Source organism: Coloeus monedula (genome assembly GCF_965178545.1).
Source record: "Coloeus monedula genome assembly, chromosome: 1".
Lineage (NCBI taxonomy): Eukaryota > Metazoa > Chordata > Aves > Passeriformes > Corvidae > Coloeus > Coloeus monedula.
The window spans coordinates 20,478,737-20,491,980 of record NC_138781.1 but is presented as its reverse complement, the minus strand read 5'-3'; the positions used below and the strand labels follow the sequence as shown (position 1 = coordinate 20,491,980).

Below are 13,244 nucleotides of genomic sequence, written 5' to 3'. Positions count from 1 at the left end.
GTTAACAGACATCTAAACAATCCTTGTCATGCCTTTTGCCACACTTCATGCTATACATAAAAGTAGGCAGAACTTTGACAGGTTTTACATCTTCCCCCAGCATTTCTGCCAACGTATTACTGATCCCAGGTTCAAAGAAGCAGATGGATACCTCTCCTACAACTCCTCTTTCACCTCGAGTTGCCTTCAAGGAACTCAATAATGATGTCCTTTCATGCATCATGGCTCAGACATTTTCAGGGCCTTCTGCATTTCTAATATCCAAAATTTCCCTTTTGGCTTCCATATCTGTTTATTTTACGTTTGACAAACTCTGCCTTTCTGCTAATTAACCATGGTTTGCTTGGCAGTTAGATGAGCCCCGTGTCCTTGTGCTGAAAGGAGGCATGGGGTGCATTTTTTGGTTATTTTAATGCCTTTGCATTCTGCTTCTGGTAAGCTTTTGTGTTGCTTTTTGCACATTAGTGGTTTGAAAAAGCCCCCTTCCCCCAGTTGGGATTCTAGTGAGAGCCATGTGCTGTTAATGTCTTTGATGTGCAGATGATTGAATCATTGCAACCGGTTTTCTCCTTCATTGTTTTCATAGTCTTTTTGTAGTAAAGTTAGATGAGCACATGGTCTAGGTTGCAGTTGCAAATCTTCTTCCTTGAAGACAAGATCAGTTTTCAATTTACTTGAATCTTTTTATGCAAAATTGTTTCAGTTTTGTACTTCCTGCCTGTTAAATGTGTTTTGTTTCACTTTATTTATTTTTATTTTAAAATATGCTTTTAAAATTGCTGAAAACTTCAGCTGTCTTAAATTGTTAATGACACTACCTCTGTTACTAAAAATTTTTTGACATACAGATTATAGTAACGAACTAAAACCAAATTGGACTAGCATCTATTTCTGTCTGATTTTTTTTAAATTAATCTCCAACTTTGCAGGATGGAAGTGTTTATTACTCTGATATATTTTAACTTCTTTCTATTCTAGCAATGTGCCACCAGATGGGACCTCTCATAGATGAAAAATTGGAGGATATAGACAGGTAAAAAAAAAAAAACAAAACATGTGCTTTGACCCAAATTAAAATTCATTCTTAGAAATACCAGAGTTGTTACCTGGTAATATCCTAATTTCTTTGAATACTGGCAAAGAAAATAGTTGTATTTATTAGTAGTTTCTCTGAGAAGAGGTCTGAAGACTTTTTTCCCATAGTCACATAATAATTTATAGTGTTGTACCATTTAATTCTTTGGCACTTGTCAGGCATCACTTCACAATAAGAATATGTTACTTAACACACGTCATGAAATTTCTCTGTATTATCTGTCCTGTACTAAAGTTATTTAAATTGTAGAATGAACTGTAAAATATATTTTCTAGGAAACATTCAGAACTTTCAGAGCTCAATGTTAAAGCAATGGAGGCTCTTTCTTTGTATAACAAATTGATGAATGAGGACCCAATGTATTCCATGTACGCAAAACTACAAAACCAGCAGTATTACATGCAGTCATCTGGTGTTTCTGGCTCACAGGTATGGATGTAAACTTTAATATCCATTGACCTTATCAAGTTCACACTGACTGAGCAGTGTTTTCTCTCAGTTTTTTGCACAGTATGTGAAAAAAATAAAAGTGTTTGTTTTCAGTTACAAGCTTTGGATACTCTCCTTTTGTGGATTTTAACACTTCTAGTTTTTTTCTGTTCGGTCCCTTTTGATCAAGGAAAAAGCCCATCCTGGGCTTTAAGTTGCACATAAAATGCAAAAGTAAAACTGCCAGGGTTTTGTATAGTGGGTCAAAGAAAATAAACAACCAAAGGAGTAAAATGTCTCCTCTATCTACTCATAGATAAGTCAACGTAAATATGCTGCTATGAAAGAATTACCATCTTTAACTTCAGTAATTTAAATGCTAAATGCTCTTCACTGATATAAAAAAAAAAAAAAGGAAACTAAAAGATTTGAGAGGATGTCTTTAAGTTCTGAAGTCAGATACTAAATAACAAATCTTCTTGTATTTTAATTCTAATATTGCTTTATTTAATTTCCTAGGTTTATCCGGGGCAAACTCAAGGTAATGCGTATCTGGTGGCAGGGAGTGCACAGATGGGCCATATTCAAGGTTACAATCTTCCTCCAGAACAGCTCCCTTCTCTCAGCCAAGGCACAGTTACTCCATCTGCCAGCTCAGTACTGCCTGGTCAGCCTGCACAGACGTCTTACACAAAGTAATTTTAAATATTTTTCTATTCAAATTTAAATCAATTTAAACAGAAAGGAATACAGATAATATTTAAAGGAGACTTATTTTTTTTAATTACAGATCTATAACTATAAACACAACTGAAAGATACTTCAGTGCAATCATTTCCAGAGTGCTTTTTATTGGTGTCGTGTATTTGGTAAAAATTCCTGACAAACTTCTAAGTCTTCTATCATTTTTAAAATTTTATTTTGTCTTTAATTTTCTATATACAAAATACGTAATTTATATAGGTCTATGCTTTTTGTATAAAAAATAGAGAAAATTATACAGACATGATTTAGTAGTAGTAGTAGTAACTTTTAATATACTTTTAATGATGAAGATTATCTGCTGCTCTGGCTGGCTCTGCATAATTTCTGAGAGTGTATGTTCTACTGTTCCTTTGTCAAATATCTTACCACAGAAGAATGAGGAGAATTTTACTCATTTTGGGAAAGAAGTGAATGGGCTATGAATACTTACTAAAGCTTATACAGCTTGCACAAATAAAGAAGCTAAAAGGGGCATTCTACATGGGCTAGAGGGCTGAAGATGCTAAGTTTTGGTTAAGCTTACCTGTATTGTGAAAAAGTTTGTGGGTTTTTGTTAGTTGGTTTTTGTCTGGTTTTTTTGTTTTATCTTGTTTTTGTTTACTCTCTGTGGAAAGTAATTTTATTCTAAAAAGTTGGGAGAGACATCCATCTTGAGTCATTAATATGTTTGTTAGTCTTTGTCCCCAAAGTTACTTATTTGGGGTGGTAAAGCATGATAAAGCGAGTTTCTGCATATTCACCAGACTTGTTTTGCTTTTTAAAACAGTTTGTTGGGTTTTGGTTTTCATCATGAACAGAATGGAAGATGGTATTCCATGTTGCAGCTTAAAATAGAACATAAGTACAGAATCATGGTCTAATTTTAAATCCATGGGAGGTGTCTATTGCATGTTTAAATCTTTTTTATTTGATTGTTTGAGTTTTAATGGGAATACTCTTTGGCTACAGTTTTAAATATGCAATGTGTCCGGGGTTAGAAGGTTTTTGTGTGTATAAATAGAACAACTGAAGAAACAATAAAGTTTTGCTGTTCTGTTGGTAAATTGTCTGGCAATTCAACTTTAAACATTTTTTCTCTCTTCTTGTTTTTTTTCAGTGCAATGGTTGGTTCTGTTGCTGGAAGTACCTACTCTAACCAGGCTTCAGTGTATAGTCCACCACCTGGTACTGTTGATGTTGCTGCTTATCAAAATGCTGGAACTAATATGTCCCAGGTGCCAAACTATAACTTAGCACCTACAGCTCTGCCACAGACAGCAGGCAGTCAGCAAGCACCTCCACAACAGCCACAGCCTCCACCACCTCAACAACCACAGCATAGTTACTCACAGAAGGCTCTGCTATAGGATCCAGGACTTCTGATTCCTAATCTTCTTTAACCTCTGCTAAAGGCAGTTGGCGATTCTATGAGTTTGTTCATTTAATCTCTTAAACTTTGTTTATCCTCAGCTTAGGAATCTCTCTTGATGAACAAGTTCAATTTGCACTGACTTTTTAGGGTTTTTTTTCTTTAATTTTGCGGAGGAACGGATATATTTAGGAAATTTAATTCCTTTTAAAATGCCTAAAAATTGGTACAAGATTATTTATGTATGGTTAAATTGGCTAGTTTGTGAAAACTCAACCATTGCAAACTGTTGTGGCATATATGTTATGTACATATAGTGTGTGATTGCAGTAGTGCCCATTTTGTATAACTATGGTGGTCATGTGAATATATTTAACACAATGTTTAAAAATAATTTCTTTACTGTTTTATTTTAATCATGAACTGACAACCCCATATTTCATAGTTTTGTCTAATTTTAAGACAGATGCAATGTCTTTTTCCAATGCAGGAAAAACAGTAATTCTGCATATCATGGTTACAATTACAAGCTAAGGTCTATATATAAATTTACAAACTTCCTAAGTTTCACTACTTCTTGAATTGAACACATGTGTATCATGACTATTAGATAGCTTATCTACCAAAGTAAACTTGTTAACTGGTAAATTATTTGGGGGGATAACAGCAAATTATGATTCTGCTTCAGACATAATTAATAACTTAAAACTACTATTCAGAGGCTGCTAAACATATCACGGGACCATGAAACAGATCAGGATCTTGCATTTTATCATGAGAAGCATGTAATTTATTTTTCCAAGTTGTTTTTTAAAATGAGAACAAGAACTGTATTCTGTGTGTTGGTAGAGATTACACCAAAGACAGAGGAATTGATTTGAAAGAGAAACAATGGAGTTTTAAACTGGAACACACAACATGAATTACACTATTTTATTTAAGTCTTCTTAATTAGAACATGGAGAATTATGGACATGTAAATCACTTTGCTGAACAAACCTTCAGGGCTTCGTTTTCTCTCTTGTGGCCTTGCTTAGCAATTTGTTCTGTTTACTGTTCTAACACAAACACTTCTGCCTTAAATGTCTGTTTCAATTTCCAGTTGTACCATGTGAGTTTATTAGCCCTTCTGTAGTTTGAATAGTTTATGAAGCATCTCATTTAAATCCACTTTTAGGTTACTTTTAATTCTCTTCTGCAGCAACCTGCATTAGCCTGTTTTAAACCCTTGTGTAACTCGGTAACTTAGCCACGTGGCTCTGTAAAGCCTGATATTTTCTTTCTGTGGATGAGGTGCTGCAAAAGAAACATGGTAATGGAAGGCAGCATTTCAGGTGTGCTTGGGCGGAGTTTCTTGTACAAAGACTGTTGTTACTTTGCACTTGTATTCCATCTGGTAATTCATCCTGGTTTCATCTTTTCCAGCAACTCTAATTCCACTAGAGCAATACTAGATGGCTTCAACATCAGATCTGTTTTTAGTCTTGTGTGTATGTCAGAAGTTGTTTGTTTTTTGTACTATATTTTAGTGTGAATTAAATGTTGCAATTGTACATTATACTATAAAATGAGCTCTGTTATCCCATATACTCCTGCATCTGTTCACAGTTACCTAACATGCCTTTGTTTCACTATTTTAATTGACATCAGTGTTTTGCCAGATAATGTCAGCTGACTACTTTGCATAACATCTGACTGGGGTGGTTACAAAACATGCCCATGGTTGATCTATTCCAGTTGGGGGATGTTCTAGCCAGCTGGTTGATCTAATGCCAGTATTTTCGCATATTTGTTTTCTCTAAAATTTTGAAGCATCCTCGCAAACTGTCATTAATTATTGCAGTACTTGGTGTCATCACAAAAGCCTGTGGAATTTGAAAGGAAATGCTAAAGAAAAAATAATAATCCGACATACTGTGTCATAGATAACTTTTTATGGATTGAAGAAGTGATGTTTTTAGAAAGGACTTTTAGTATAATATAGTGTTCTCTGTATGCATTAGGTATCTTATTCCAAAATCAGATATACAATGTGTATAGAAATGTATAATTTATACACAAAAGTGAAAATAATTTTTTATTCCATAGTTCTTAGTCCCTGATTCAAGGAGAAACTTGAAGCATCAAGATAGTCTTGCTGATATTGGCTGTTGTGTTCTTAGATTGTCACATATTGTGTCACATGTTCCCTAATAAGGTTTCTGTGGAACTTCTGTACAGAAATGACCCAGAAAAATACATTTTGTTAGTAATTTGTCATTGTTTTTAAAATTTTTGAAGTCTTTTCTTGATATACAGAAATGCTAGTTCCTGGTTTCTCATTTGAACAATGAAACCTTATGTGTATTGTAATTTTTCTGCTCTCCAACTTGCTTATTTTGGCCATTCATCCATTTTTATGAAAATTTAAATCACCTTCCATTTATATTCATTATGAGAAGAAATACCACTTGCTAAAGTTCAATGCCCCTCTAAATTCAATATAATGAAAGTTGTGAAGAAAGATGGACACTTTCTATTTTCCTTCATACCTTTATTAAAGTCACTACTCTTAAGGTATGTCCTGTACCAGACTGGGAATTTTAGTTGAATTGAATCAGAATTCAGTGTCTACAACTGGTGGAGTAGGTCACTATAATTTTAGGTTCTGAGTCTTAGTGTTTCTGTTGCAACCTACATTTTCCATTTCATGTGCAATTTTCAGATTAAATTGAATTTGGAGCTGTATTACCTCATGTTGATTTCTCTTATTAGAAAATATCTTCCTGCTTGGTGTGCTCTGTATGCTCAATACTCTGAAGTGATGCCTTCTCCTACTTTGCTAGATGCTGTCATTGCATGAATTCCTTCAGTCAACCTCTCATACTGTCTTTGATACCTTAGAAATTATACTTCAGTTCACCTCCTCTCTGCTGGTTTGGTATCATGAATCTGGAGATGCCATTGCTGGTGCTTCTCTGCCATGATTTATTCTCAGATTCCTTGTTTATGCATTGTTTGGACCAAGTTCATTTACGTTCTACCTTACTATGGTATTGAACACTGAAATGTTAGTAACGGGAAAGTACACGTACAGCTACTGTGGGGAAAAGCTTTTAGCAATTAAATAAAGTGTCAGAATGTAAACTGTTTGAAAGTAAGGAATCTTTGGAAATGTTATTCATGTTCCAATAGAAGACCTGATTTATGAATGTCTTGTTTCTTTACATGTAAATTATTGATTTAAGGCTAAAATATGTTCAAGATATTTTGTATAACCCTTTTTTACTTAACCATGTCTTTAAAGAATACAAAAATACTAATTAACTTCAGAAGGGGTATTTCAGTGGCTTGGTTAGCATGAGCTGGAGTAAACTCTGGAAAGTGCCTTCTGTGCATTTCACTTCTATAAGCAAAATTTTTTAGCCATGTGTGTCATCTCTATTGATGTGGGCATAACAAAGGTGTCAAGATTTACTGTAAAACATCCCAGGAAATATACAGGGGCAGTATGTTAAAATTTTCTGTACTGATGTCACGGCAGTGTGTTCTAGAGTGTGCAGCTGCAGAAGCAGTCACAACGTTTTTGCCCACCTCTGTTTAGTAACTGGTGCTGTGGAGATGTGTCTGTAGTGTCACTGGCCAAACCACATAGAGACAGCAGTAAAAAGGAGCAAAACATAAGAATTCCTGCATGCTTCTCAACAGGTGTGGAGCAGCATACTGCCCTCATGGTACAGTTACTGCTCATGAATTTTGAGGCAGGGGGAACTGAAATAAAGTTGAACTTCAGAAAATTCTGCCAGATTGCAAATGGTTAGATGTAAAAGAGAAAGATTTGCTTTTAATGCCATGTACATATTTTGCTGATCAAATCTAGGCTGCTACTGTAGTTCTCTGATTTAGTCTAGATGGCAGGAACATCAGATTTACAGTGGAGAACTGCTTAATACCTCATTCTCCTTTTTTTTTAGTATTTTCTCTAATATCACTTTATTTTTCACTCATATTTCAAAGATATCTGCAGTCTTTATATACAAAGGTCTTAACCTTATTCCTTCTCTGCTGGGGTTCACAGAATGAAAAAGGACATTTCTAGTTAGAGCAGCTACACTGGCACTTTGAATTACACAACTGCACCTTTGGAGAACATGTAAGTATCTGTTTTGAAGAACAAGGGAACATAATTTTTCTGGTTAAAAACTGGAAGGAGATATTTTAAAAGAAAAAAGTAGAATAAAAGTTACAAAAAGCCTCCATTGCCAACAGCAGGCAGAATCATTTTTTACTCTGTTATTCAGTCTTAGTAAAGCTGATCAACTCCACACTACAGCTACTCCTTTCTCATTTTCAGCTCCAGTGAAGAATATTGACCTGATACATACAATGTCCAACACCATAGGAAAACATGGAGAAGGCCTTGACATTTGAACTTTTTGCCTCAATATGTAAAAAACACTATGTACATGTTTGAATTCTTAAATTGAAAATTGTTTCTTAAATTAGGATGGTTGTGTTTAAAAACATTCCATTTGCTACTATGTAAATTGCAGATCTAAAGTTCCCTTTTCATGCTGCTGCCTTGGCAAAAAGGTGGTAGGAGTTTTTGTTCTATCCTGCATGTTCTTCTGGAATCCAAAAAATTTTTGTCTTTGTCATGAAAAAGAAAAACCTGCTGCAGTCTGCTTTGGTTTTAATAAAGTGTACACAGTAGCATTTTTGTTTGGCTTTGTTTGTTTTAATACTCCCTTTGATGTTGGCACATGTATATATTTAGATATACTGCACTGTTGTACAACAATTGTTTTAGTAAATAACACTATTTGTAAAAACTGTTAATTGTTTTTGGTATGAGTGCAAAATATTAAAGTTGGAGTATTTAGTGCATTATGTTGCAAAGTCAATTTATAAATTTTATGAAAGAATAATTTGGAAAGGACTTTTGCTGCTACTTAACTCAAATTTTCTGATTTCAGGTGGGGTGGAGGTGGGGTTTTGGTTGTTCTGGTTGGGGGTGATTTGTGGTTTTTTGTTTTTGTTTGATGCTTACATATAAATTACATTATTTTTTATAAAAATCTGTCATTAATTTCATTCAGCTAAACCCAATTAATAGATTGTAGATCTTATTTCAAGTATGCTGCATGTCGTCTATCTTTTGGTAAATACAGCATGAATATTTTCAAGGGATTTTAAAGAACAAATGGAAACAACTGTGTCTGTACTGTCTAATGTACATATTTGGTTTCAGATGAATAAGCAGATACTGTGGTAGCTTGATGGTTAATTTACACAGTCATTTCACAGTTAATTCCATTTCTGATGACAGCAGTACAAAGTAGTATTGTAGTAGAACCACCTGGTGGTTTGATCGATGTGAAAGGAGTTGAAGATCAGGCTAACACCTGGCTTATGAACCTTAAAATGCTGTCAGAATTGAAACTTAATAAAACTGACAGCTTTATGCTGTGTTCTTAAAACAACGTTATGCATAAATTTCTAGTGTAAACCAGTGTAGACACCATGGGACTTTGGGAACAGTGGGCAGCAGTATCTGTTCGGCCTGTTCTTCGGGTCTCTTCCTAAAAATGTGAGCTAAACCCCTTAGGACAAAGGTTATGTGGATTGTAGGTTAGTTCAGTAGGATAACTTGTGTCTTTCAAGAGAATATCTATTCAGCTGACAGAATTAAAAGTCCTGCAGATTGTGTAGAAATGAAACTTGTTCTGTTTTGGAGCAGGGAGGGGGAATTAATATTGAGTTTGCTTTACTGCCTGTCTCTTAGATGGAAAGTATTTCTGTTGAGATGCCTATGATGAAAATACAGTTTGGTTTTTTTGTAGTATTTAAAGTTTATTGCAAAATCTGTTGCCATGAATCTGGGCAAGAGGTAATATAAGCATCAGTCTGTATTTAAGGGGGTGAAACCAACTCTTAAACTTTTGAAGAACTAGTTCATATATAATCTCTCCTCATAGCACTCACTTCATGTCACATTTATGAAGCTGGAGACCTTAATGAATTGTCTTACTACTGTAGCTGGTTTTTAAAATCTTATTCTACTCTGTTGCAGGATAAAGATTTTTCTTTCTCACAGTGTTTGTAAATTTAAGTTTCTATTTTAAGTGAAGTGTGGTTTTGTTGATACTGATTGTGATCTATGTTTTATGTGGGAAATGAGAATTAAGCCATTATGAGAGAACATGTGGGAGAACTTCTGATTAAGGCTGATCTGTGTTTTTAAAAGTTCCCATCAACCCTGGGAGTGTACATGGGCAGCACGTGGTAATGCGATAATCACATAGGGCTAAAAAAGGCAAATATGTATTTTGAATTACAGGTTTAGAGCATCTTCAGTATACAATCTCCTGATACAAAATATAAGGAACATGGTCATCGTTGCCCCTAATATTTTGCTTTGACTTTGCTTAACCGTGTTAAGCCTGGGCTTTGAGTCCTCACATATGCACCTTTGATTGCTAACAACAGTGCAGCTCGGTGCCTACACCCCTTGTTCCCTTGTTCCCAGGCTTGGTGACATCTACCACCTTGGCAGTTGTGCTTCTGTGCCTTGTAGAGGTGCAGGATCCAGCAGGAACGTGGCGGGTGCTTGGTGGAGCCTGTCATCAGTGGGACACTGCTCAATAGCACACACACTCTTTGACTGGTCACTGCCTCTGTTTACCACTTCCTGGCTACAGGAAGCACACATATCAAGGAATGGAACCCTTCAATATATACATACCTGGACCACTCAATTTTATACTACAACAGTTTTGAAGCTTGATTTACTAACAAGGCTCTGCTACTGAAATCACACTGCAATCTATTTCTAGCCAGTTGTGATGGCTTGCCCCTGTTGACTCATGCATCCTCAGGTATTTGTGGATTATGCAGATGTGTTTTATTTTGCAGTCTATGTGTCAGACTGTCCCAATTTACTGTGCTTCTCAAAGGAGTGTGAATGTTTAGATCCCTTGGTTTTAATGGCTTTTAGACTTGTGGAAATTTCCCCAAATTAGTCTTTTCTTTGCCTGTCATAGCTGATGCTGCAGAATGGTTAGGCAAATCATTCAGCAAAAATCATGTGACCTGATAAGCATAGGTAATACAATGATTTTCATAAAAATATGTTGGTTTACATAAGAACAAATGGAAGTCTTGTCTCAGTGAATGGCAGAGAAGTCATGGTTCTCTGATCCTGAGTTTGAACACAGGGTCAGTACCAAGCATCTCACTGAAATGTGCTATTGAAACTTTCAAATAAGTTGGGTGGGGTTTTTTCAGAGAAATCATGGGTGCTGTCTAAAAGACTCTTGTTTGGGGTGTGTTTGTTCAGAGAGCTCTTTCCTTCTGGTGGGGTGAGGCAAAATAGATAGTGAAGAATTTTTTGCTTTATTCAAGTCCACAACCTCGCTTTGTAGTTGATTTCTGGCAACTTCTGTGGAATCATGATTTATATTATCTGATTGTGTGGCTAATGACACTCCACTATATCCACTAGGACATAGCATTAGTAATTTTTAAAGCTCTTCCTGCTCACTTAACTGTAAAGTAGGTGATTTTAATTTAGTAGTTTATTTTACTAAGCTTGTTCTCTCAAAACAGACATGCTTTCTACTCTTGAGCACTTCTTCTCTTCTGGATAATCAAGGCTTGCTGTAAATGTTGGCTGTTCCTTCCAAAGTTTCAGAGTCCCACTGATCACTTCTGAGGGCAGCTATTTGTCCTAGTTGCTCAGACTAGTTCCTAATTGCCTCTTCCAAAAACTAGACTCCTTGAGTTTGTCCATCCCTGAGGCTCAAATTGACACCAGATTTGTTCCCAAGCTTTCTTTATTCAAGACAGACAGTAGTAGCATGAAATAATTTTGTGTATCTATGAACAGCACTGAGTTGAGCAGCATTCAGTGGGATCCTGTACTGCAGGAGCAATGCAGAGTCCAAATCCCAGCTCTCCTGTATATATATTCAATCAGTTCCATGTACTATATATATTTCCTAATGGTTATCTCCTTTCATATGCTTTCTCATATTTGATCCTTATAGCAAGCATGCTTAGAAATACTAATGGTTAATCATAAATATAAGTAATTTCCTATATACACATACATGCGGCCTTTTTCTCTCTCCCTTCTCTCTCTCTCTTTCTCAGTGTTTCCAGTCTGTGGATTGTCCTTCCACATAATGCAGGTGTCTTATGGAGCCTTTTACCTTGTTTTCTGAAATGCAGACAGTCCTGATCTTTAACCTCTGAAGTACTGTGTCTCTCATCACTGGTTCAGTCACACAATTGCTGTTACTGGGCTTTGTATTTTTCATGTTTCTGCAATATCCCTTTGGCCTATTGGGTATTCTTTACACAGCACCTTGCCATTAACTTTGGATCATTGCTTTCTTATTCACTTTATTTTCGCTTCATCAGTGGTGCAGTTTTACCAAGGGAATTGGCCAGATTTCAACCCAGGAAAGGAGCAGCTCTGTTCTTGGGGACCAAAGTTTGGTTCCAAGTTGTTTAGTGACACATGCTGATAGTTCCACCCTACTTGGTAATTTTATTCATTGCAGGATTCAGAAACACAATTACTGCAGTATGTGTGGCAAGTCCATCATAAAATTTTATGAGTAGTTTGCCATACATTGTGTGTTGCTTTTGACATTCACAGAAACATAGTATGGTCTGGGTCCAACCCTTAAGATTATCTAGTTCCGAACCGCCTGTCATGGACAGGGACACCTTCCACTTCCTCAGAACCACGTTCAGCCTAGCCTTGAACACTTCCAGGGATGGGTCATCCACAACTTCCCTGGACAACCTGTTCTTAACTGTTGTTATTACATTGCAATACAGTTTCACGTATTTTCACGTAGCTGACAGGTAAAAACAGTGTTGACCTCCTGCATATGCAATTTTATTTTTATAATGTTCTACTGCTGCATTAAGGGATATGATCTCCTGGCTTATCACTGCCAGACCAGTTTTTATCAGCAACCCTACTGCATGTTCCACAACAGTGAATCCTGTAGGCTTAAAAATCTTTCTTATCAACAAAGTCAGAAAAAAGTCTCCCTTTCATGATTCCCTCTTAAGCCCTGGGATCCTTCAGGACAGCTGTAGCATTGTCTACATATTCACAGAATATTGGAGCCTGCCTTGTGCACTGAGTTTACTGGAATATCAAAGTTGTCTATTTCTTCTATTTCTACTGGAGTTACAAAGTTCTGGACTGTCCTTTGGAAAATAAAGGACTTGGTCCCTGAGGTACATTAGTCTTGGGTTAATTTCTATTAAGAATAATAATCAGTTTGGCGTTAGATCAGTATCTGCAGCACAAGCCTAAAGAGATTGTATTTCATTTGAGAAAGTTGGTAAGAAAGGGTCTTTGCCTTCTTTAATAGGAGAATGCTGTATTCAGGTATTGATACAGATGTCACCTTCTAGAATATGCTTTGTATGGATAGTAATCTTTCCCTCACCGATTTTTCAGTCTTTCAGTGATTGTGCTTCCCAATGCAAAACTGTAAGGGATGTTGAGCTGTTAAGTGGATCTTGACTGCAGATTCAGTCTGTCATATTTACCCAGAAACACTTTATCTGAATTTCTCAGCTAAACCAGACTTGACAAGC

General features: G+C 36.0%; 1 protein-coding gene across 1 annotated transcript in view; it reads left to right on the top strand.

The window, feature by feature from the left end:
• The window catches only part of STAM (signal transducing adaptor molecule), a 30,324-nt gene extending 25,133 nt beyond the window's left edge, over positions 1-5,191 (top strand). Inside the window, exons 11-14 of the mRNA XM_082302827.1 lie at positions 979-1,033; positions 1,372-1,525; positions 2,045-2,220; positions 3,387-5,191. Coding sequence (XP_082158953.1) covers positions 979-1,033; positions 1,372-1,525; positions 2,045-2,220; positions 3,387-3,636 — 635 coding nt within the window. The 3' untranslated portion in view covers positions 3,637-5,191. The remainder of the gene's footprint in view (positions 1-978; positions 1,034-1,371; positions 1,526-2,044; positions 2,221-3,386) is intronic.
• The last annotated feature ends 8,053 nt before the right edge of the window (positions 5,192-13,244 follow it).